The 24,275-nt window shown below is 37.5% G+C and overlaps 1 protein-coding gene across 8 annotated transcripts in view; it reads right to left on the bottom strand.

The window, feature by feature from the left end:
* The window catches only part of CNTN5 (contactin 5), a 620,272-nt gene that overhangs the window by 160,631 nt on the left and 435,366 nt on the right, over positions 1–24,275 (bottom strand). For all 8 annotated transcript variants that reach the window (XM_032099222.1, XM_032099223.1, XM_032099228.1 and 5 more), the window contains one exon: positions 3,646–3,849. In XM_032099222.1, the coding sequence (XP_031955113.1) occupies positions 3,646–3,849 (204 nt within the window). The remainder of the gene's footprint in view (positions 1–3,645; positions 3,850–24,275) is intronic.

The following is a 24,275-nucleotide window of genomic DNA, read 5'->3' as shown; positions in this document are numbered from 1 at the left end:
TCTCAAAGTTTCTCTTTCTCTCTTTGATTTATGTAGGTATGGATTCATATATGCTGAAGAGCTGTGAGGAACTAGAAACCATAATTGAATGCGGAACATCTTGGAAAGAAGGAAAATACAGGCCATTTCCTCTCTTCCTTTGAGACATGGCAGAAGAGATTGACACCCAGCTCTCTACAAGCTCCTTTCAGGCACTTGTAGGGTGATAAGCTCTCCCCTGAACGTCCTTTCCTCCAGGCTAAACAACTGCAGCTTCCGCAGCCACTCCTCATAGGATGTGTTTTCTAGACCTCTACCAGCTTGATTGCCCTTCTCTAGACTCACTCCAGCACGCCAATGTCCTTTTTTCAAGTGAGTGGCCCAGAACAGGACACATACTTGACATGTGGCCTCACCCGGTGTTAAATACAGCAGGACAATCAATCACTGCCCTCGCCACATCATTGCTGATCCAGGCCAGGATGCCATTGGCCTTCTTGACCACCTGGGCACACCCTGGCTCATGTTCAGCTGCTGTTGCCCAGCACCCCCAGGTCCTTTTCTGCTGGGCAGCTTTCCAGTCACTCTGCTCCCAGCCTGTAGCACTGCCTGAGGTTGTTGTGACCCAAACGTGGAACCCAGCACTTGCCCTTGTTGAACATTGTGCAGTTGCCTTTAGCCCTGTCAGAGACTGAAATATAATTTATGACTTAAATATTTTCTTAAAGGACTTTAAAAACTGTATTACAAAAGCTGCAGAGAACACTACTGCACCCTGAATGGGGCCCTGACTGAGGCCTGACACTGCTCACTGATGAAGATAAGATAAAGTAACAACTCAGGGCTGGGGACATTCACAAAGCACAGGCTTAACACCTCCGAGGTGGAGACCACAGCCCCAGGGCTATCAGCTTCCAGGCTGGAACAGGCCCTCGAACCAAAGGATGGAGGGAGGAGAGGCTCTGGGTATCTTGGAAAAGCCTCTGGTCAGAGGGGCAGTGACTGCCCATCCTCCACTGTGCAGAGCAGCCCAGCTGAAGGGTCCTCACCGGGGTGGGGGGAAGCTTATCCACAGCAGAAGGGGTGACATGGCCCATCACAGGGGCCCCCTGTTGCTGCCTGCCCCAAGGTGCAGCCCAGCTCCGGGACCTGCCCAGGCATGTCTGGACTTGTCTCTGCCATGTGCTCTGAATCCCCTTTGTTCCAAGCGTGGGTAAAACTTAAAAGTAGCACGGCCGCCCCTGAAACAGAGTCCGATTGGCTGGTTACCCCGGGTCCACCCCTAGCTCTCCCCTTTCCCTTCCCCCAAATAAAGCAGCGATCCCAGCTCGAGGCACTCCTGCCTCTCCTTCTGTGAACAGACTCTCTCGTCTCTCCCGAGACAAGAGGAATAAAGAAAACAGGAATACAAGCACAGAGTCTGGGCTGTATGTCTGCTCTTTGCTTCTGCTTTGACAATAGCTTTACAGCTAACACTTGTTGCATATTGGAGCTGCTGCGCTGCTGGATCGCCCGTGCGGTCTCTCTAGACAGCCCGAGCCTTTCCAGAGCCGAGGCCGGTAAATCTGCCGGCTGAGCGAGCAGTGACTTTCGTCAGTCCCCCTCAAAGGGGTCGCCAGACCCTGCATCAGAGCACCAGAGATGTTGCAACAGACCCTCAGTGTTGCAAGGGACAGTGTGTCAAGCTGCCCCCTGCAAGGGGAGACACATGGGGGTACCCACCTGGCCCAAAGTGTATATTAATCCACGGGATTCTGCACTCTTTGGCGTGTGGTGTGGTGGCGTGTGGCGGCCTGGCACAGCGTGTGGTGGCATGGCCACAATGGCAACAGGGGACCCTCACCACCAGCAGAGCAGATGGAGGGGAGCAACGAGACATCGTTGGGACCCTCGGATGGGTGATTTGCTTCCACCTAACCCCTGTCACCTCTCCCTGTCCCCCCAACCCCCACATACACTTCTTTTTTTCATTTCTTTCTCTCTTTCTTTTATCTTCCCTTCTCTTTGCCTCTTTTACTATTAAATAAAATACATCCATTTTTTGGCATCAACATCTAACTTTGTTTGATTTTAATCTCATTTCTGGGACTATTTTGAACCTTCTAAGTTCTTTCTGGTTTATGCACAGAGACTTAGCTTTACTTTGCTTTTCTGGGTTTAAACTGGATTGTAACAAGCCCATTGATCCAACCTGTCCAGATCCCTCAGCAGAGCCTTTCTACCCTTCAGTAGGATCAACACTCCCACCCAACTTATTGTCATCTGCCAATTGACTGAGGGTGCACTCAAGCCCCTCATCCGAATCATCAATAAATTTAAGCATTAAACAGGATCAGCCCCAATGCTGAGCCCTGGGTAACCACATTAGTGATCAGCTGACAACTTGATGTAGCATTGGTCGCCATCGCTCTTCGAGCTTGGCCATCTGGACAGTTTTTGACCCAGTGAAGAGTGCACCCGTTCAAGCCATGAGCAATCAGTTTCTCCAGAATGCTTCGGGAGATGATGCCAAATGCTTTACTGAAGTCTAGGGAGGCAACATCCACAGCCTCCTCCTCACCTACTAAGGGGGTTTCCTTGTCAGAAGAAAATCAAGTTGGTCAAGCAGGACCTGCCTTTCCGAAATCCACGCTGGCTGCACCTGATCTCCTGTCTTGTATATGCTGTGTGATGGGACCCAGGATGGTCTATATGCTTCATGACCTCCCCTGGTGTCTAGGTTAGTCTGATGGTGGCCTGTATTCCCTGGATGGTCCTTCTGACCCTTCTTGCAGATGGGCCTCATATTTGCTATTTTCCAGTAAGCTGGGACTTTTCTGGATAACCAGTTGGTGAATAATTGAGAGTGGCTTGGTGAGCTCTTTTAGGAGCTCCTTCATTACTGTTGGGTGCATCCCATCCAGGCCCATAGACTTGTGGGTGTCTAACTGGCATAGCAGGTCACTAACCATTCCCTACTGGATTGTGGGGGTATCACTCAAGTCCCCATCCCTAACTTCCAGCTCTGGGAATTGGGTATCCTGAGAACAACTGGTTTTGGTATTAAAGATTGAGGCAAAGAAGGCACTAAGTATCTCAGACTTTTTGTAATCCTCTGACATTATGCTGCATTCTGCATCCAGCAAAGGATGGAGACTCTCCTCAGCCCTCCTTTTGCTGCCAGTGTATTTAGGGAAACTTTTTGTGTTGTCTTTAACCACAGTGGCCAATTACATGATCTCCTGACATCCTGCAGCTGGCCTGTATGCTCCATGTGGTATTTGCCAATCCCCTGTGGATGTCCCAGGTGCCTGAGAGTATCAGTGTGGCAGTGGACACTTGGGTTGAGGCAGCTGAGCTGAGCCCTAAGGAAACAGACATTGCCGGTAAAGGAGAAGTGTGTCTCTCTGTCAGAGACAGAACATTGGAATAGCAAGGTGGAGTAACTGTTCTAAACAAAATACATCAAAATCTGTCAATTTGCACTTTAGCCTTCACAGATCGAAATATTCTCACAGTGTCTGGATGTTTTAAAAGAAACTGCCTCCATGAACAACTTTCCTTTTCCAGTTGCTAGAGTAAATGCATGCACATATTGAAAAACAATAAAATCATGGTCCTTAAATTAATTATTTTTGCTTTGGTATTTTTCTTTTATGTGGTACCCCAAAATGATGCCTTCCTTACCATCGTTTCTCAGTGTCAGAGGTGTAGGAGGACTCAAAACTCTGGCATTTGTCACTGTGTTTTTTACCAGGCATATGTAGCTGCCAACATCGGATGTTTGCACCTTGGAGATGTAGAGATTGCCTGTCTCCTGAGAGATGAAGCGCCTGCTGTCTTCTGCCACAAAAGATGGGAATTCATTGAATACCCAGCTATAGATGATCTCTAAAAGAAAACAAAGAAAATAAGAGAAAGTAATTACAGAAACAATACTGTGTCACGTTAAAAGATACACTAAAATGTTCATTAGCTTTATTTCAATAATCTATGGGGGAAAAAGTTAAAGATTTTAAAAACTTTTTATTTGTTTGGTTTAGAATTAAAAAGAATATTTTTTTTCTCTTCTTGCGATTTTGAAAATAACATAAATGTTGAATCCACAAGTTCCTTGTGAAGACAATGTTAGTTCAGGCAAAATAATTAAATTATTAATCAGACTCAGAAAACAGCAATAAGATATTAGATAATTCCCTTTCTAGTCTGTCAGGTCAAACCAATAATAATATCCAAGGAATTATTTTCTTTACTTGTTCACATTAGCAGTGAAATATATCAAGATGATTCCTGTGGAGCTATGGATGACTTCTGCAAGTGTGTGTGTGTATAAACAGGTTTCATTCTGAATGTCTATTTTTAAAATCCCTTGATTCTAATAACCGTTCAGCCTACCTTGTAGGTAATACTGCTTTATAGTTCTACCCTTTACATCTGCTTCATTGAAGAATTTCTTAACTCTTCCTTTTTGCAGCCTAAATTCCTATGATCAATGCATAATTCCTTAAACCAAAACTACCAACTAATCAGTGACTTTTAAAAATAGAAATTAAATCCAGTCCCTTGGTTCTTATTTTTATCCCACAAATCATCTATTCTGTTTACCTGAACATTATATACTTTTCCCTTCATACTCATAATAACTAGTTGAGAAAAAAAAAAGTTATTTCCTATTATTTTGTATGAGATTATATCATGATTTAATAAAAACCTAGATTTATTTATGCCTCAACATTAGAAGTATCGGTAAAGTTAATGAGATTCTGATTTAGCAGGATATTCCTTGCAGGGAATTATTCATGTGAAGTTCCACCAACCCTGACTTTAAAGCCCTAACCCTATGTATACTTCTTTACACATTGTTCTCTTTTTGAACTTACTTTCTATTGTTTTACTCCTTCCCACTTTAAAAAAATATTGTTCACTACTTAAACTGGCACATTGGCTGTAAGGGTATTTCTTCTGTAATCTCCCCCCTGGATAGTCTTCAAAAACCTGGCTTCAAAATGAGAAAAGCCAAAGCTAGTCCAGGAATGTAAAGTCCCCACTACTGCTCCAAGATGCAAACTGCTCCATTGGTATAATGATTTCCAAGGTTTTAGACTGAAATTTTTGTGTGACTACCCAGCTCCATCAGCAAGAGGAAGACTAATTTCAAGTATGTTAGTCTGGTTCTCTCATACTTTCATCCCCATGACACTCAAAATGTTGTCTTGATAAAAAGTTAGTTTGAAGATGAAAGGGTTAAAGCGGTGAGAGGAAATGCCTCAAAATTTAAATTTTGCTGTGTGCTTTTCTTCTAATGATAGCAGAAGAATTAGTACAGCTGTTCTTGGTACAAGAGGTGTGAAATATATTACATCCTAGCCAGGAGTGCACTTTGACTATAACATTATAGAAAGCATTAGAAATTCCAGCTTATTTGTTCTTTCTGTCCTTATGTTGTACTGTCCCCTGACACGGTGGTGAGAAAGGAATAGAGAAGCACAATGACTGCTTTTTCAACCAATATAAGCAAAGAGTGCATGCAGTGTTATAAAGATGCAGTACCTTCTGAATCAGTTTGTAAGAAGTTTGCTCTAGTTTTGACATCAGATGAAAATTTTCTCCTGAAAAACTGATATATATATCAGTATAAATATGTTATGTTAAAGGACTGAACATAGCTAACAGAAGAGGTAGACTGCCTCAAAATGGGGAATTAAACTGCACACATTGACTTTTTGCTAAAATCTTTTTTAGATTTATTAGTAATTCTGAGTGGCTACACAGGACTCTGAAGAATTAAGGTCTCCCAGAGATTTCTCTGAGGTTCAGATTTTCCCTCTTCTGTTGTGTTTCAGGCAAAATACTAATTAACCCCAAGTATATCTCTGAAAATTTTATTACCACATTTTGCCATAATGTCTTATCTGGAAAAAAAATGATTCATGGCATAAAATTCTACAAAGTGATGATGGATACACAACTTCAAAGAAAACGCATAGGCTTTAACTGAAGACCTGTTACCAACTCGAATGGAAAGCAATCAGTCTTACTAATTGCTCTGGTTTAAAAGTAGTCCAAACCAAATGCAAAACAGTTATCAGTGTGGGTTCACTGGCAGTTCACATAGAAGAGAATTTCCTCCATTTGTAGCCTAAAACCACTTACAATTAATTATTCATTTAATAATTAGAATTAATACTAAGGAACAGATTTCAGGCAATAAATTTTTGTGCCTCTAAAGAAATAAAATACTTAGTCCTTGTCGGTGCTGAATCCAGGGGGATACTGTCATTTTGTCACTTTCCTAATTATTTTTGCTGTTAAAAATGTAATGATGGATGAATGCATACTGGGATAGGGTACTGAGAAAATAAAAGTAACAGAAGTCCTGCCAAATCTGAAACTCAAAGCATTTATACTATAAAGCTGTGGTTAATGTTTTTTTATTTTTTGTGCACACCTACAGTATCTGTATTCCAGACAGGAGCCCAAACTGAAGTCCAGAAAAAAGTGTTAGCAGTTTACTTCTTGATCATTGTCAGTCCATTGACATTGAAAGAATTGCTCCTATTTTTCATTTCTAAAAATCAAAACCCCAGGAATACACTTTAAAGTACCTGAAGAATGCATCTGAATGCTCAGATCTGGAACTGATCTGGAATTCCTGGTCTCCTTTGCGGGTGAAAACCCCCTTAGACACTTTATGATTTTTTTCTCCTGTTACATCTGGCTAATGAGTTCAGCAGACTCTTAAATAAAATGTTGAGGGCCATGTCCATACACTATGCTAGGCTTCAGTGAAAATATCTCAGGAAAATGTTGTAGGCTAGTGAGAAACAACTACAGCTGGCTTGGGATCTGGGGACCCCACAGATTTTAGCTGACAGAAATAGATGGATGATCTTGCAGAAGTGATTTTACGAAAGGGTGTTCACAGAATGACTGCAATTAAGGAAAAATGAGTGTACCTTGATATTGATCCATTGTACAAATATTTCACACTTCTAAATTTGCAGCCATAGTAGAGGATGAAACATGCATTGCTGTTCACATTCTTGGACTCTGACTGTTTCTACTTTGCATGCCAGCAAAATTACAAGTTAGAGTTTGTAAAAACCACAATTGCTAGCAAAGGCTCTCCAAGTACAAAACTTGGGGGTTTGTTTTGTTTTCTTTTGCTAGTTTGTTTTTCTACTGGCAGTATCATGCATAAGGAAATACCTAAACGATTGCAAGGACATAAAAAATAACTAATAAAAAGACAATAATGGAGAATCAACATTTAAAACATTGCTGTCTCTCTGCAGACAAGTGTGTCATCTAAAGTGTATGCACAGTAAAATATTCTGAAACAAGAGTGGATGTAGTCATATATCACAAGTCCCACAGGAGTTCAGCACAGGAGTGCATGTAAACTGCAAGAAGAGAGGCATTTAAATATTATCTGAAATCCTACTCTTACAAAATGGTAAACTGCTGAATGAACTTTCAGAATTTCAGAAGAAGCCTAAGACCAAATGGATGACACCAGGTCTATTTGTACACATTTCACTGCAGTTTTTACTGAACTTCAAGCCTGAATTTTGTGATAATGATTTATGTTAGAAGATTATAGAACCAGTGTCACTTGGCTAAACACAAATACAACTGTCATTGCATTATTTTTCAATAGGATACTGAACTCCAGAGATGCATCTCAAGCCTGACAGGTAAATAATAATAACCTTCAAGAGATTTTGGAGCTAAAAGTCAGTGCTATCAAAATCTAAATAAACCAAACCAGAACTTTAAAATCAGAAAGTAATTACTTCAGATATGGACCTCCTAAAGTCATCTACTTTTGAGAAAAAACTTAGTAAATGTTTTTTCCATGCTGTACACAATAGGGAAAATCCTGCTTTCAGTAGGGAAAACATAAGTTTAAGACAAAAGAGAAAACTAAATACTGCAGTATACAGAAACTTGGTTTTTAATAATATGTGCTGAGTTTATTTTTTATTTTTATGCCCATCCATTTTATTTTTAATGTGACACCAATGGCAAAATCACAAAGAGGATGCAGAGCCCTTCCTAGAAATTACAGTTGACTGCCAACACAAAATAAAGTTTTCCACAGGCACTTTGCATCAACACAAACAGGAACAGAGAATAAAAAGACGGAGAAATTATGTATTATAGAGCAGTGGTAAATTGACATTTTCTGGAAAAAATATTGTGAATGGGTATTAGAGAACCTCAGCCAATCCCTCTAGGGGGTGGCTGGTCAAAAAACACAATCCAAATCCAAGGAGAAAAGGAATTATTTTATTATTTATGAGCTAGGTTATATATCTTTGTACTTGAGAGAGCATGATATGATTGGTCTCTTGACCAGCCACTCCCTAGAAGGATTGGCTGAGGTTCTCTAACACCCATTCAAAATATTTTTTCCAGAGTACCAAAACAAGGCTGGCAAACAAGCCCAGGTGCAGAGATAGAGAATTAGTTTACAAAACTGTCTTTCACTGGTTCTCAGCTAAAGCATGAGAAAGAAAAACTTCACAAAATGCTTCAGCAGCTGGAAAATTGCTCTGCTCCTGCCTTTTAGCATCCACACATTTGTCTCGTGGGCTGAAAAATTTGTCTGCTGCTAAATTCTCTAATATATAAAGTCTTGGTGTAAAAATGATATAAGTAATTTTGTTAATTGCAAAATTGATAGTTCCTTTTATGAATGACCAGGCTTGTTTACAGAAGAATGTCTCTAAGGAAATTTTTATCTTTTTTTCGGAAGATGATTTGGAAAGCCTTCCTAATGTTCAATTTGTTTCTGTATTTTATTAAGCATTTTTTTAGTAGGCTATGTAGGTGAAAATCTGGGTCACTTGGTGATGAAATAGTAAGAAGAGTTCATCTATTTCCTGCCGGAATGAATTTATAGTGTGAAATCTTGCTTACTATAATTTCTTAAACGATTTTTGTAGTTCTGTTTTCTCTGTTAAACAACACTAATTCCTAAACTGTCACAATGTGATGTGCTTCCCATAATGGATGAAGCTGGAATACTGACATATCAGCATTTTTCTTAGTGCTTTTGGAGATATTCTGATGCAGAAAATGTCAGTACTATGGTAATGCAGAAGTCTTTCTGTCATTGTGGGTCAGTATGAAATAATGCCTGAAGTATTGTAAAGAGAGCTGTGCTGAAGCACTCAGATAACACCAAACATTCACTCCTGTGTTTTTTACTGCCCGAATGTTTCCCAGATTTTCTTCAGGGTTTTTCTCCTAAGAAATTACTCCTTTCAACCTTTTAACATGAGGTGTCTGGGCAGCCTTTTAACCAGTCCTGTTGTCTAAGTGGTATTTTGGGTGCAAGTGAAGACATAACAGGAAAGTTTCCATATGAACTCTGTTAAAGTCACTGAAAACCTTAATAGTCTTAGTCCATAACATGACTAAATTTTACCTATTCAAGGGCAAAGCATACAAAATATGCAAAGCATGCAAAACACCCACCCATCCATAATTGCGTTTCTGTGGAGTTATGATGTTTGTACAAGAAATAAGTCTGGTTTTAGTCTTCTTTTTGTGATGCAGTGGGAAATCCTGTTGGAAAAATATATTTCTCTTCCTCCATTTAAGATTTGCTTTCATTACTGTAATTCCACAAGATGGCAGTACTTGATGAATAAATGGTACTGATGCCTGATGACACTCAAAATCTGAGATAATCTGGGAATTTTAGAACCTTTGAAGAAGTTTTTTTTCCTATTTTTTTAATTGATAGGTAAAAAAGCACAAAGTACACATGACATTACAGGCTGAATTTACCATACATAGATATAAACCATGAAATTTGCAAGATGGCTTTGCTTTAGCATTTAGAATTATTCTCTTTAAATGAAATAAACTATCAGGAAAAATATAGGCTGACACCTCTCTTTCTGAAAATATGAAGCCTTATTTTATTTTAAGCCCAGTTTTCAACATTTTCCTCACAATTGCTGTTTGGATATTCTGTATACTAGCCATAGAATAAGGGTGCAGTAGCAATGCTCTCTAATGATGGGGAACACTTCACATTCAGAGGGAAAGAGGCTTCTTTTTAGCTAAAATGAATGGTAACAGCGGGTTGATCCTCCGGCCTCCTGCCACAACCAGATAAATAATTTTGGTGCATTTCTTTATGCTGCTTTTTTTTTTTTCAGTGCTCATTAATCCTCCAAGAAAATATCTAATGAACATAATTTGTTTGTTGCATTGGAACACACCCACAAACAGATATTGTTGATTTATCAGTTAGCAGTGAAACTGCTTATTTCCTTCTCTGGGTCCTCTGTATCTACTGCTCACTTATCTGAAACACAATTCTACCAATCACATATTTGTCTTTCTTCAGATTCAGTTACAGTGATAAATCCCCAAATATTTTCTTTCTTATAAGCATTCACACAGCTAATAAACAAAAATATGCTAGAAAAGGTAAATGTACGGTCAGGATTCATCTTGTACTGGAGGATACAATTATTATATCATTGCTACCACTGTAGGCGGTCAAGGTAGTCTCATTTGTACTTTAATATGTATGAAATGTAGCCAGTCGTTAAAAAATACAAAGACTGATGAAATGTCTTTCTCATACATGCACTCTTTAAAGAGACCACCTAGCATACAACAAAAAATACAGTTTTGAAAATATATTCGATTATCATGTGTATTTGATTGACATTGTTATGATTTTCATATTAAAAAAGAAACCTGCTCCAGAAAGAGTCAAAATACTGTTATCAAAACCACAGGTTATTCAGGCTCTTCCTTTGCCCTCAGGCAGGACCAGTCTTATTCTCAGCCCAGTCTTAAAGAATGTCCAGTGATTGGATAATTAGACAGTTTTCCTTAATATTTGCCTATAACTTCTTTTTAATACTGTTTATTACTTATACCAAATACCATATTGGAAGTATTGAAAACACATTATTAAAGAGCAATATTAAAATTTTACAGTTACAGTGGGAGACCATCATCCCTGTGTATACTAAACTTCCATTTGCAAGGCTGGATCAGCCAAATCTCTTCAAGTTTTCTTCAGAAGTCCTAATTTTGAGTACTTTGCTTAATTGTATTATTTTCATCCCTACTGCTTTTCTACATCTTGTAATGTAGGACCCAAAGCTGGATATCAACACTGTTGAGAAGTGGAACAATAGTCACTTGTACTCCATAGGCAGCAGTTCTCTTAGGATGTCCTAGAATTCTACTGCTGAATTATCCATTCTACTAAGAATTGTGTTATTTTTTGTAATTACATTTTTCTAAGGAAAAATGCTGTTTAATCACTTATTCCTTTTTATTCTATTTGCATATTTGATCTTTGATAAATACAGTAGTCTGCATTTTGCTGAATTTTGTGTTATTCATTGCAAGCAATGCACTGATCATTTTTGATTTTCATTCTGTGCTCTGCAGTAATTGTAACCTCTTGCAGGAGTCATTCTCAAATGCTAAATATGCCTTTCTTTCCTTTAGGTCACTCACACTTTCAAAAAAATAAAATTAAATCTGATATGATTTGTTCTTGACAAATCAATACTGGATATTTCTTAACACTTCATTATCATCTTATTGCCTACAAATTCAGTGTTCAATATTCCATTAAATATACAATATATTGTATTATAATATATTGTATATTATAACATATTTTTGCAGAACTCAAGCTCTGTTTACAAGCCCTCCTTTATCAAACAAAACAAAAAAATCCAAAAACCTCCAACAACAACAAAACCAAAACAAAACAATTTGTTTTTCTTGACAAACTTTGAAGTAATTTTTAAGACACTATATTCTCAGTAACCTTTTCATGTAAAGAAATGTTTAGGCATACTTAAAAGACATTCCATCAAATATATATTTTTCTTTTATGTAAATAAAGAAAATGCTTAAATTACAGAAATTTATGGAAAAAAAAGCTGTTGTGAGAAACAAATAAATATGTGATAATGTTTAAAAGAATTTTTTTAAGGAAGAAAAACACTGGAAGTAGAAAATTCCGACAACAAGGCAGACAAACTACAAATAGGAAGTTTAAAAAATCTTTTTAAAGCAAATATGAGTTTTTTAACAACCACTCTGATAGATATTGATATACATATATTGTTAGGTAGGAATGGAAATAAATACTTATGTAGAAAATTCCTGAATGCTCCATATAAATTGTTGTTCTATGATTTATGATACACCAGTTAATCCAAATGCTACTGTATAATGTTATTTGTTATGAAAAGTAGAAAAAAGAATTAGGTGGTAAAGAACAATAAAGTTAAATAATGTAAATTTTAATACAAGAGAATCACTATTGAAACTACTGGAACATCTACAGCCAGCAGGACCAGGGCAGTGACCATCCCCCTGTACTCAGCACTGCTGAGGCCACACCTCCAATCCTGTGTTCAGTTCTGGGCCCCTCACTGCCAGAAAGACATTGAGGGGCTGGAGCGTGTCCAGAGAAGGGCACCGGAGCTGGGGAAGGGTCTGGAGCACAAGTCCTGTGAGGAGCAGCTGAGGGAGCTGGGGGTGTTTAGCCTGGAGGAAAGGAGGCTCGGGGGGATCTTCTCAGTCTCTAAAACTACCTGAACGATTGTAGCCAGGTGAGGGTGAGCCTCTTCTCTCAAGGTACAACTGAAAAGGTGAGAAGAAATGGCCTGAGGTTGTGCCAGGGGAAGTTTGAATTGGATATTAGAAAAAACATCACCAAAAACATTGGAACAAGCTTTCCAGGGAAGTGGTGGAATCACAAACCCTGCAGGTATTTAGACAATGTACAGCCATGGAACTTAGGGTTGCTGGATTCCATGATCTTAAGAGTCTTTTCCAATCTAAATCATTCTACAATTAGCAATTTCCAAAGACAAGGATTAGAGTTAATTTTGGTCTATCATTAGAAAGGGTAATCAGGAAGATGCACATCATTACAAATTCATCAGTTTCAATCTTAGATGAAATAGTTCAATGGGTGATATGAGACTTGATTAATAGCCAGTTTAAAAAGTGAGATATAATTAACAATATTGGAAGAAAATAGATCTAACTCTAACTCATTTTTGTCATTCTTTTTACTGACCAAGAGAGCAAAGTTTCTGTAATGTATCTAGAAATCAAATTCATGCTTTATAAAAGAACATGTTAATTAAAATAATTGGAATAACCTCAAAATTAACTTATTGTGCATTGAAGGAAATTAAAACTGACTGCAAAGCCTGATCAAGAGGACCAGATGTGGAATTCTGTGTCCTCTACTGCTGATCATTTTAAGAATTAAAAACAAACCCATGCAGTTGTAACCACTGATCTGCAGGAAATATAAGATTTGGCAAGGGCAAATATGCAGAACAAGTCACTGGTAAACTATGATTTGCATAGCTTATTATTATTAGAACATTTTTAATGATGGAAATGTGTTGAATCTACAGCAACACAAGTTGATTGTTTCTTAATAATTTGAATGAACAAGAGTTCTGTGGTAATGCTTAACCAACTTATATTCATATGAAAAATGTGGCCCTGGAAAACAAAGAGTATATTGTTTAATGCTAGGAAAACATCAATGTATAGAATATATGTGGAAATTATTTTCTCTACAAAGTATTCAACAGAATTTGAAGGGTTTTTTTCCTTTTTCCTTTCGCACTTTGTTTCTCTTGCTCTCTGATCATGCTATGACACCTTATTTTCTCTCCAATTTAATGACACTAGTGATAGTTACTTCAGCATGGTCTACTTCTCCTCTAAGTTTGATGCACTGGTGAGTACAATGAAAAATCCTACTCCAGAGCTATGTCACTTGTAGTGAAACCCAGAAACCTGCACCCAAGGGGACTACTACTTTACATGGAGTTTTCATTTTATGACTACTGCAATGATACCAATAGATCATGCATTTTGAAGGAATAACTAGGATTTTTTTCAAAACAAAAAACCCCAAAAGTAATATTAGGATGATGATCATCCAAATTTATAGAATATTGCTCCATCTTACGTCTTTTTCAGCAGAGAGATGCAAAATGTATAACTTCCCTTATTCAGCAGAAGCTCTGTCAAGCAAATTCTATAATTTGGCTACAAATACTAGTAGCAAGAGTATCAGTCTCTCAAGGAGTTTATATATATGTTTCAGCTCAGTTTCTTGTACTTACAAGAAAGAAAGCAATTTAAATCTCTTTATATTTAAGTCTCTTTATACCTCAACCACCTTGATTCCTAATACCAGGAAGAATTAATAGTAGTAGAAAGATTTCTTTAATAAGATTTAAATTCAGGCTTCTGGGTATAGAAATGAAAATAAAAGGCAACTAGAGTTCTAGTTTATACTTCAAAACACTTTTTTTAGCAGAATTCACCACTCTTTACATGCAGTTGATGTCATAGGAATTGTACTGTCAAAACCCGGGTACTTGGAGTCCGTAGAATTACCCTTGTGTGACTGTACACCCTGAACTTAAGACACAGACCACTGCTTCTCTGCTTTATATTCTCTTGATGTTAAGTGTTTTAATATAAATATAAAGGCTTGTGCTCGGTCTATCTGCAGGTCAGTGTTTGGTGAATTCCACCATGACCATGGCAAAATATGATTGATGAATCTTTCTTTTGGGCCTGCTTCTTTGGTCCTATAGTATTTATTATCCTAAGGTCTCAAATGAAGGGCAGTACCATTATCATCACTTTTATTTGAGAAAACTGAAGAAGGTGGAAGGAAGTGACTTCTCAGAAGTCCTGAATCAAGCAATATCAAATGGATATCTCCAGTAGTACGTAATTCTTTTAATTTCTAATGTTTGTTCCTCTCTTCACCAGGTCTTTGTATAGCTACAAGAAATGCTAAAACACACACAAAACATTACAGCCAAAGAATCCTTAGGACCTTTGTGGATGAACATCAGAGACAGTTAGCTATTCCCTCATCTTCCCTCTGAATATGATTTTCAAATATGAAAAAAAAACAAATAGCAGTATAAACCTCATAATCCACCAGATACTAAAGTTTTAGTGCTCAGCTCCCTCTTGCTATATTTTCTAGGCTTAAATGTACCAAGGAATGGATTGTCCATTACATTTTTCTGAACTGGTGAACGTATGCTTCAGAGAATAGCATAAAACCAATTTTATAGTCCACAAAAGAAAATTTGTATGTATTAAGAATGATGGTGACAGATGATTTTTTACACCTCAATTAAAAAATAACTCAAAGTGCAGATGAAGAGGAAGAAACATGTCAGGTTAGCAAACTGTCCCAGAATGCTGATATTGCTGTTCAACCATGTTGTACAAATAAATCACCACAAATAACATCAGCAACAATAAACCATTTAAAATGTAACAAGTTTGAGAATGTAACTCCTACCTGTTTCTACATATAGTTAAACTGTTGCATCCCTGTGCACATTGTTCTGCACTGCTGGAAAACCACTGAACCTCTTCTGCCCATCTTCTACTTGTCACATAATTGTTATTTAGAGATAATATGTAGCCTTCTGTTGCCTTATTTTAAGCCTAGACTAGTATCCCAGGACTATGTATTCCCCCTTCAAACTCTTAGCAACAAAAGTCAAAGTGAAACATTATACGGACATATGATGTGTCACATTACATATACATATCTCATGGAAGAAGGTATTTGCCCAACTGTCCTGTTATTTTTGTTTATTTTAAAGGAAATACATTAATAAAATAATGCAAACAGCAGGCAGTCCTGCTCTCTCTTCTGCTGATGATACGCACAGTTTTCAGAAGTCTTACTGTTTTTCAAAATCCATTTTCATTTAGGAATAGGAATGAATTGTGACATGATGCCTGAAGATTTTTAGCCTTTTCATATATCTGTAGCTTTCTAGATTTTTAATATAGAGATGTATAGTTTCTAGCACTTTCTTACACTTTAGAACGGTAGTTACCCTTTCTCACACATTATGTCACACTCTTGAAATTCTGTTTGGTTTTATTTTCAAGGAAAACAATTTCTAACAAGGGTGTCCTGTTTTGCACCAGCACATGGGAGACATAACAAGATATAGGACTAAGAACCCCAGTGGGGCAGGTCCAAGGACGAATTACCAGGGCAACCATTCTCCCATTGGATATACTTGCTAGATATACTAAACAGTTAGACTTACAAAAATTGTGAAAATTCGATCCACTGTGTGTGCATAGCTATATTTTATGCACCTGAAAGCTTCAATTAAAAGACTGCTCTCCATGTTATCAATTTTAATATTATTTGGAAAGTTTTTCCTCCCATTCTAGGCAACAAAAGATCTGGATCTTGTAAAGTCGCAAGATCTGGACTGTAAATCACTGCAATTTTAGTCTTTCCTTGATATGTTCTTTATAGATCATTCACTATTATCTTCTGTAAAAGAGGCAGTGCTTCTTTCTTCTTGCATTTGGTAGAGCTGAAAATAGACTCTTCAGGATTTAAACTAGTTTGTTAAACTCCTAAAGGACTTTGTGGAAAAATCCAAGCTGAGACAAATCCTTTATCAGTATTACCTAAATACTTCTTTCCATTTGCCCTTCCTCCTCCTGAATTTTTATCCCTGCAGTCTCCTATAGGCCATTTTCTCACTTACTGAAAGAGGAAAATGGCATGCAAATTCCAATAAACCAATAAATGAAGTGAAATTTTCTGGTGGCAGATTCTCCACTCTGGGGCAGTAGCATCAACACAACAGGAGCTGTATCAACTGGCTAATGAAGTCATTAGCAAAGATTTTAACGGTATTGAAACCTAGCATGAGAAGACAGAAGTGGGCAATCAAATTATCAGAATTAAGTGTGGTATTAATTATTACATTGTTAAAAAGGATGGAATTTTTGGTCATAAAAAGTCACTTTTTCACTATTGTTGCTCTGGAAAACATCTTTTGTTGTCAGAAGATATAGAGTGCACATTTGCTGTTGTACAGGGGTTCAGATCTGCCTGTAATCAGACTGCCATCTGAACTCTATGATAATATACTTATATTTGTCCAGTCATTTTCTCCTTGAAAAATCCAAGCAATTGTCTTTAACATATTTAATGCTAAGTTAAGTTGCCTTCATGCCAGTTATTATTGTATAGGATAGGAAAGAAACCCATAACACATACATATATAGATATTTCTAAACAATTCTTTCTTTCACCTTTGAAAAAGAAAACTGCAAACTAGATATCCCTACCACAATTGTTGTAATAGCACTTAATTTATTGGGAAAAATCTTCCTGAACTGATTAAATTGGGCTCTGTGAAAATGTATGTCTCATCAAGCTTTGCATCACCTCAAATGGTTGTAAGTTCACTTTCGTACTTATGAAATAAGGAATAACTGACTTTATTATATAGGGAAACTTATGAATGGAACCTGACAAAACTGAGATCAGTTCTGTCCAGAGCCTTCTGCTTCTGAATTAAAACTGGTCTCCTAACATTTACAGTAGTCATCTCTACCAGAATCACCATTGCACCATTGAATTCAGCTAATCATGCCTAGTGCAGGAAGAATTGCATTTTCTGAAAACTACCCTGTTTTCATCCTTTTTTTTTTTTTTTGCATCCTTTAAGATTTTATCACAAGGGTAATGGAGAGAAAAATCTAGACTCCAGAGCCTTAGAAATAGATAATTTCTCATTTCTTTCTCCTTCTTTTTCCTCTTGTTTCAGCTGTCTGATCAGCATTGTATTTCTGGCTTCTTCTTAGTTACACAGATTAACATGTGCATTCTCACTCTATTCCTGTCTGTGATATGGAGAGGTAATTAGGATTAATTAGGAATTTTCTATCTTAAACAAAATGGGCTTTCTGACATTTAGCTAAGTGACATGTTTATGAAGTGGCATTTTTCCAGGCATGAGCTTAGTCAAACATCAGATCTACACAGTGAATGGATTCTGATGGGAAGGTTACTTATGAGCGGGTCAGTTTTGGGAGGGCCCTGCACCTCTGAGATGGTAACTGCTGTGTGGTACATCAGTCTTAAATCCATGAATTGTGGGCTGCAGCTGTTTTAGAAGCTGTGTAACCATTGCCACAGAAAGCACTTTTGCAACACTTTAATTGGTACCTTTACAGAACCAGCTGTGGAAAAGTGGATGTGACACCAGGAGCATCCATTTCTGTTAAACCTGGCAGGACAATGCTGTCTGGTTTAATCCCTAGACTAAGAGGTTCCTGATAGTTATGCTTAATTTGTTGGGACATATCAGTAACAGGCTAGTAACCTGTCTCGAGGGAAGAGGAGCTTTCCCACTACAGAAACTTTTCATCACTGTCTTTTTGTCAAGCTGTAGACAAATAGTCATGTACAGCTGGTGCCTGAGAGGCAATAGTGCATGAGCCTGAGGGCCAATTCACTCCATGCATTTTTAAAACTAATTAATCTCCCATGCTTCCTCCCTCTTTTCTTGGTATCTCCTTTCACTTTGTTTCTCCTGAACTGTCAGCTGGGGTAATGTTTGTAGACAATAGTGTGACTGTGAAACTACAGCACACATCCCTTAAGCAGAGCCTGTCAGGTCTGCCCCCTTCATCCACTGTTGTGAACTGCCTTAATTGGGCAAGGTCAACCGTCTTCTTCTCACTACATTTTCGTAGTCCCTGAGGGGACAAACAGCTCTAACAAGTGATCCAGTGGGTCTAGGGACATTTAACTTGCAGTTTCTAGTGTAGTTAGTGTATTATTTGAAAGAATTACTAGTATTTTTGAGAGGGTGGGGAAGATTTTTTTCAACAGTGATAATATTTGGAAAATTTTGTGGGTTTTTTGTTTGTTTTTTTTTAAATACTGAATAAAAAGTTCCTTGGGAGAATTTACTACAGCTGGACAAGTAATGCATTTTTGTTCATTTATTACTTTTCAAATTACAAAAAAAATCCAACAAACCAGCCAAACAAAAAAAATTCAAAACCCAGAAAAACCCACCAAAACTCCAACAGCCACGCAACAAACCCACCAAAACCAAACAAAAAAAGAGTGAAAATCTAGACTTATTTACCCATACACCTACTATACAGACATTGTCTAGAATTTGAGGCACATGCAGATCATTAAAATGCAATTAAAATCTAATAACAACACATTGCCAACAGACTGGGAGTAACTCCTCTCTGGCAAATATAGCTTGTTAAAATGGTACCCTACAGAAAATTCTATAATTCCCAAACTCTTAAATTTCATATCCTCAGATGAAAGCCTTCAACAAGATTGAGGAAGGAAACATTAAAAAGTGCTTCAGGGGAGTCAGCAGCAAAATTACTGGTCATGTATTGAGTAATGAAAAGACCATAGAAGAAAAAAAGCTAATTGTGTTTCTTCATTGCATAGTGAAAATTACAAGCATAGTCATCAATCAGTTGCACAAATAAAGAACACAGATTTCTATGTTGAGCAATGTCAGGGACCATGACATTCTCTTTAATGATAACACCCATGGGAATTAGCATTACTAGACAGGAAAGTTTCAAAAGCAGTCTAGTAAAAGTGACAAAGTAGGGAATGCAAGAGTGAAACATCTTTGTGATTCTTCCAGGCAAAGATGTGATGTCTGAAGAGATAAGATGACCCTATGAAATTAACCCAGAATTAGGACAGGAATATAAAGTTTAAGGGACTCTGAACCTGTCTTCTAAGGCTTTTTATTCTCCCATTATTGAAAAGCAAAATTTAAAGTTTATTCAAATTACCCATAGAAGACAAATCATCACAAGGGTATAATAAAGTCTAATAGGCAAATGCAGGAGCCCTTCAACTTATGATGTCTAACTCATTCATTTGGTACAGGTGGCTCTCAAAAAGAGGTTTTAAAACATTTTGTGTGTAGATAATGTATAAATTATAACATACAAAGAAGAGATAAGAAAATTGTCATCTTGTCTTTTATATGTGACATTTTAAGGGTTTATTAAATTCACCTGCCTGTCTGTCCTGTGCAGTAAGAAATTAGTTTCTACTACTGTTACTTAGGTGGCCTGTTTCTGATACCCAGCATCATGCTCCTACTAGGAATTAAAATGAGTGAAGAACAAGCTATGACATGGAATTATGAGAAAAGAAAAACAGAGTTGAGTGTTCTGTAGTCTCCAGATAGATCCCCCCAGTACAAGTCAACTGTTGGTGAAGTCCAGGATACTAGGATTTGGCTTCCATTACAATAGAAATAGAAGTTTTAAGGGAAAAAAACTAATAACAACAACAACAAAAACCCCCAATCCCAAAACATCTCAATCTCACTTTTGCTACTAGAAGAGGAAGCATATTGGAGTATTGGACAGTTCTACCTTCTCAGCAAGCCTAGCAGTTAGGAGGAGATGATAATTGTTTCCAGCGAACGTGAATGTTCTGCTTGCCATGACCAACTTCATACATATTGACTTCTACAAGCTAACTGAAGGTACTGACTGATTAATAAGTTCTGTTTAGCTTATGGGAGAGCCATGGGTGGAGGCATGACCTGTCCAGCTGTTCTGGTAAAATGTGAGTGACCAGTGTTTTGATAAGTACCAGCAAAAAAGTCCTCCTTGATCTCAAGGTAAAAGGAGAAATATCACTTCCACCAACATATTGGCCTCTCCTGGAAAAAAAAAAAAAAATCTTTCTATGCTAAAGTTTATTTGCAAAGTCAGATTTTAAAAAATCCCCATATAATAAAGAAGAACCTGGATGTTACTTTATTGTTTATTACATAATAATTTTTAATACAGTATAAATCATGGTCAGGAACAAATCTCACCTATACTGACAGGTCAACATGATGAAGTAGCATCCATTCATGCCTAGAGAGAGCTGGAGCATCAGAAATCTAAGATCTTGAAGGCTTCCTGTGATTTTGAAGAAACTGGTAAAGGCTAGATCTGTATAAAGAACAGAAATTCTCTGATGTTGTGCACTGAAATGCCAGTGTTGGGTGTCTGGATCCTGGGACTTCATCCACAACCTTAAGATAACCTTGTGACCTTCATCTACATAGAGACAGACATCTGTGAACTGCATTCTCAAAATCCACTGAGTAAACAGAGAGCCAGAGGGTGCATGGACCCCTTCAGAACAAAATTTGCTATGTCCTGCGTGCAGATATCTGAACCAATTGCCTGTAAACAAGATAATGAGCATACTGAGAAGAGTCCAGCCCAAATATAACAATCTTGTTATCATAGCTAATTTGCCTGGAGAAGTCTACTAACGCTTCTGTATCTGAATGAGGTAATTTAGAGCCTGTCTTGTTATTTCTATGTATAATTTGTGCAATGTTCTAACCAGAGGAGTTCTAACCAGAGAGATATTGCACTTCAGTTGGACTTGGTTTCCCACTAGTAATGAAGCTGCAGTCCAAAGTTGCAGTTTTACTTCAAATGCAGCTTTCAGATTCTTTTTGCAGACCGTGAACAGTAAGAATAGGTTTGTGTTTACTTCCAATGTGGATTTCTGTGTATGTGCAAAGTACCACAAATAGGAGCTGAGAACAACTTAAAGAAACTTTATTTCATGTGAGTTTCTCAAATTAATATGAGGACTAAGACAACTGTGTAGGTAATAGAAGAATAGGACAAAAATTTCTGGCCCATGGTAGGAGGAATTTTATTTTAGAAGCTTGCCTGTTTAGCAACACACTGCAGACACCCAAGCCATGGATATATTCCAAGACATGGATGGGAAGGACTGTGAACCCATGGCACTGGTATTGGTCATCTTTGATGAAATATTTCTCAAGCAAAGTACAGTTTTATAACAGTAAAGGGGAGGTAAAAAAGATGCAGCTTACAGTACAGTTTCCAAACTTTGTAAGATCAGCCTTGCCCTTTAGAAAGAGATATAAAAAAGTTAACATCTGTAGAGATGTTGTATGCTGCAGACAGATTATGTGGCAGTGCTCCCTCCAGACAGCAGCATCCCTCTGAGGCAGGATGGAGCACACATCTGCCTTCCCCTGTGTGCATCAGAGCTCTGCTCATTCTAACAATGGGAATCGTCATTCTCCATTAAGCTCATACTGAAAGCCTTGAATAAAAGCCTTAAAAAGCTCAGCTGAAAGTATTAATTCTGAGGGAAACATGTAAATCTGGATGAAAACTTCCATTCATTTTTAATCTTGCTATGGTAAACCTTGTAATTAAGATGATTAAATGACTGAATAAAACCCTATATTTACATCCTTTAGAATACCACAATGAAAAACCATAATCCTGTTTATGGAAAGAAAAGAGTAGAGGCATTTTAAATTGGAAATATCAAACAAAGCTTGTTATTTAAACAGTTGGTAATTAATGTACCTCTTGCTTAGCAAGGACGCCTAAGAGTTAACTGCCTAGGAAACCCCTCTTGGAGAAAAGAAATAATTGGGAATAATCAAATACTGTGTTTATGGAAGAAAAAAAAAAAAAGTATTGTGTTTATGAATGATCAAGTTACCCACATTTAATATATTTCACAAGGGGCAAGTTAAGGATTAGCAACAAAAGCAGTGCAAGTGGGAAAGCTTCTGGAGTAGGCACATCAAAATGATACAGGATTCCCAAGGAAGCTAGAGGCAGCCTTTTTTATGAGCACTGGTCCAGGAAAAGCAGGAGTCAAGAATCTGTTGGTGGCTGTTTGACGTAAAGAATCGTCAGAAAAATCTTTTCATTGAATATATTTTCCTTCACCATTTTGAAGGAGTGGATAATGTCTCCAAAAAAACTACCTCAGTTTGTTGCCTTGCTATTTCTCAGCAAAGACGACAATAACTTAAAAAACTTATTTATTAAACTCAAGAGATGATTCTCTCATCTGAATCTGCACTGCAATAGTCAGAATCTATTTCAAGTGTGCTTACCACCCCACATTCCCCCTTATTTTCCCTGTAAAATATTTGGACAACAATCTAATAAAAGTTTATATGAACAAACTATATATATCACAAGTTTGTGTGTGTTTGTATGTTTAATGCATTACCTCTTGATAGTATATCACAGTGTAAATAAACAGAAATCATATATGCATATGAAACCACCCTTCTGATTAAAATCTTGTCAAAAGAAATTAGTGTAGTATTTTTCTCAGTCAGTGGGGCCTTGCAAAGACTTTCATTTTTTCCTAAAATTGCATTCTGTAAGAATGGAATGTAGGTACTATTTAATCAAAAGTATTTATTTTATCTTCCATTTGAAAACGTTAATAAAACTATATCTCTCCTAATACAGTGTTCTTTCACTAAGTCATCTTTCTTTTCCCACACTGATAATGCTATTGTCTAAAAGGGCTCAATCTGAAGTTCTTGGGCATGTTCATATGCAGTTATTGACTTCAGAGATTAAGGAATGGGATTCTGTTGAAGGATGAATTGCTTACGAGGTTGTGGAGAATTATTAGGCTTGATATTGTATCATGGATTTATCTCCTGTGATAAGCAAGTGAAAATTATTTCTAAAGGTGCTGATCAATGTGAATAAATCAATATAGCAAAGCTTGCAGTGTTCATCCACAAAAAATTCTCTATCATCAAAAACACTCCCATAACTCATGGTCTTGTTAACTTGAGATGTTCACACATTGCAAACCTGCTCTGAATAGTCTTTAGCTTAGATATACCCACTATAATATCTCAGTATCCATTTGAAAGTTTATCTCCTGGGTGATTTTAATGTTCAAAATTTCTTAGGGCTATTTAGGAGATAATACCATCTTTGCAAATCAGACACAGAAACTAAAATGGAGTACCCAGAAAGTGAATGCTTAAAAAAAAATTTTAGGCATTCCTGCACAGAAATCCTTGAAGTACCTCTGCTTGACAAAAGACCTTTTTACCTGGAAGTTTCATATTTTTTGCTTAATTTCAGAATTGAATTCACACACTTCCCTCTGAAATTTCAGCTTTTGTCCAGAATTATTTTTTACAAGTGACTTCTGATATGGCAGTCAACTTTCATTAGTGTCTTTTGCCTTATTGCCAGAGTTTTGTGGAACGATTTATTTTTGAAACATCACCAGGCCTGTGGACGTAGCTCTCCCCTTTACAGGGAGACTCCAGCCATTGTATTAATATCACTTGCAGTCCCACTGCAGTCCCAGAAGAAGCTACTGGCCCCCAGTACTTTGCAAGTAAGGACCTGGAAGCAAACTGCATGTGAGAGAATCATAGAGTCATTTAGGTTGGAAAAGACCTCTAAGGTCATTAAGTCCAAGCATTAAACCAGCACTAGTTCCATGTCCTTAAGAGCCACATCTACACACCTTTTAAATACCTCCAGGGATGGTGACTCCACCACTTCCCTGAGCAGCCTGTTGCAGTGCTTGACAACCCTTTGGATGAAGAACTGCATTATGTAATGAACAAAAGGAA

The sequence above is a fragment of the Corvus moneduloides genome, chromosome 2 (assembly GCF_009650955.1).
Source record: "Corvus moneduloides isolate bCorMon1 chromosome 2, bCorMon1.pri, whole genome shotgun sequence".
NCBI lineage: Eukaryota > Metazoa > Chordata > Aves > Passeriformes > Corvidae > Corvus > Corvus moneduloides.
Note: the sequence above shows the minus strand (reverse complement) of the source record. Positions and strands in the feature narration are given on the sequence as shown.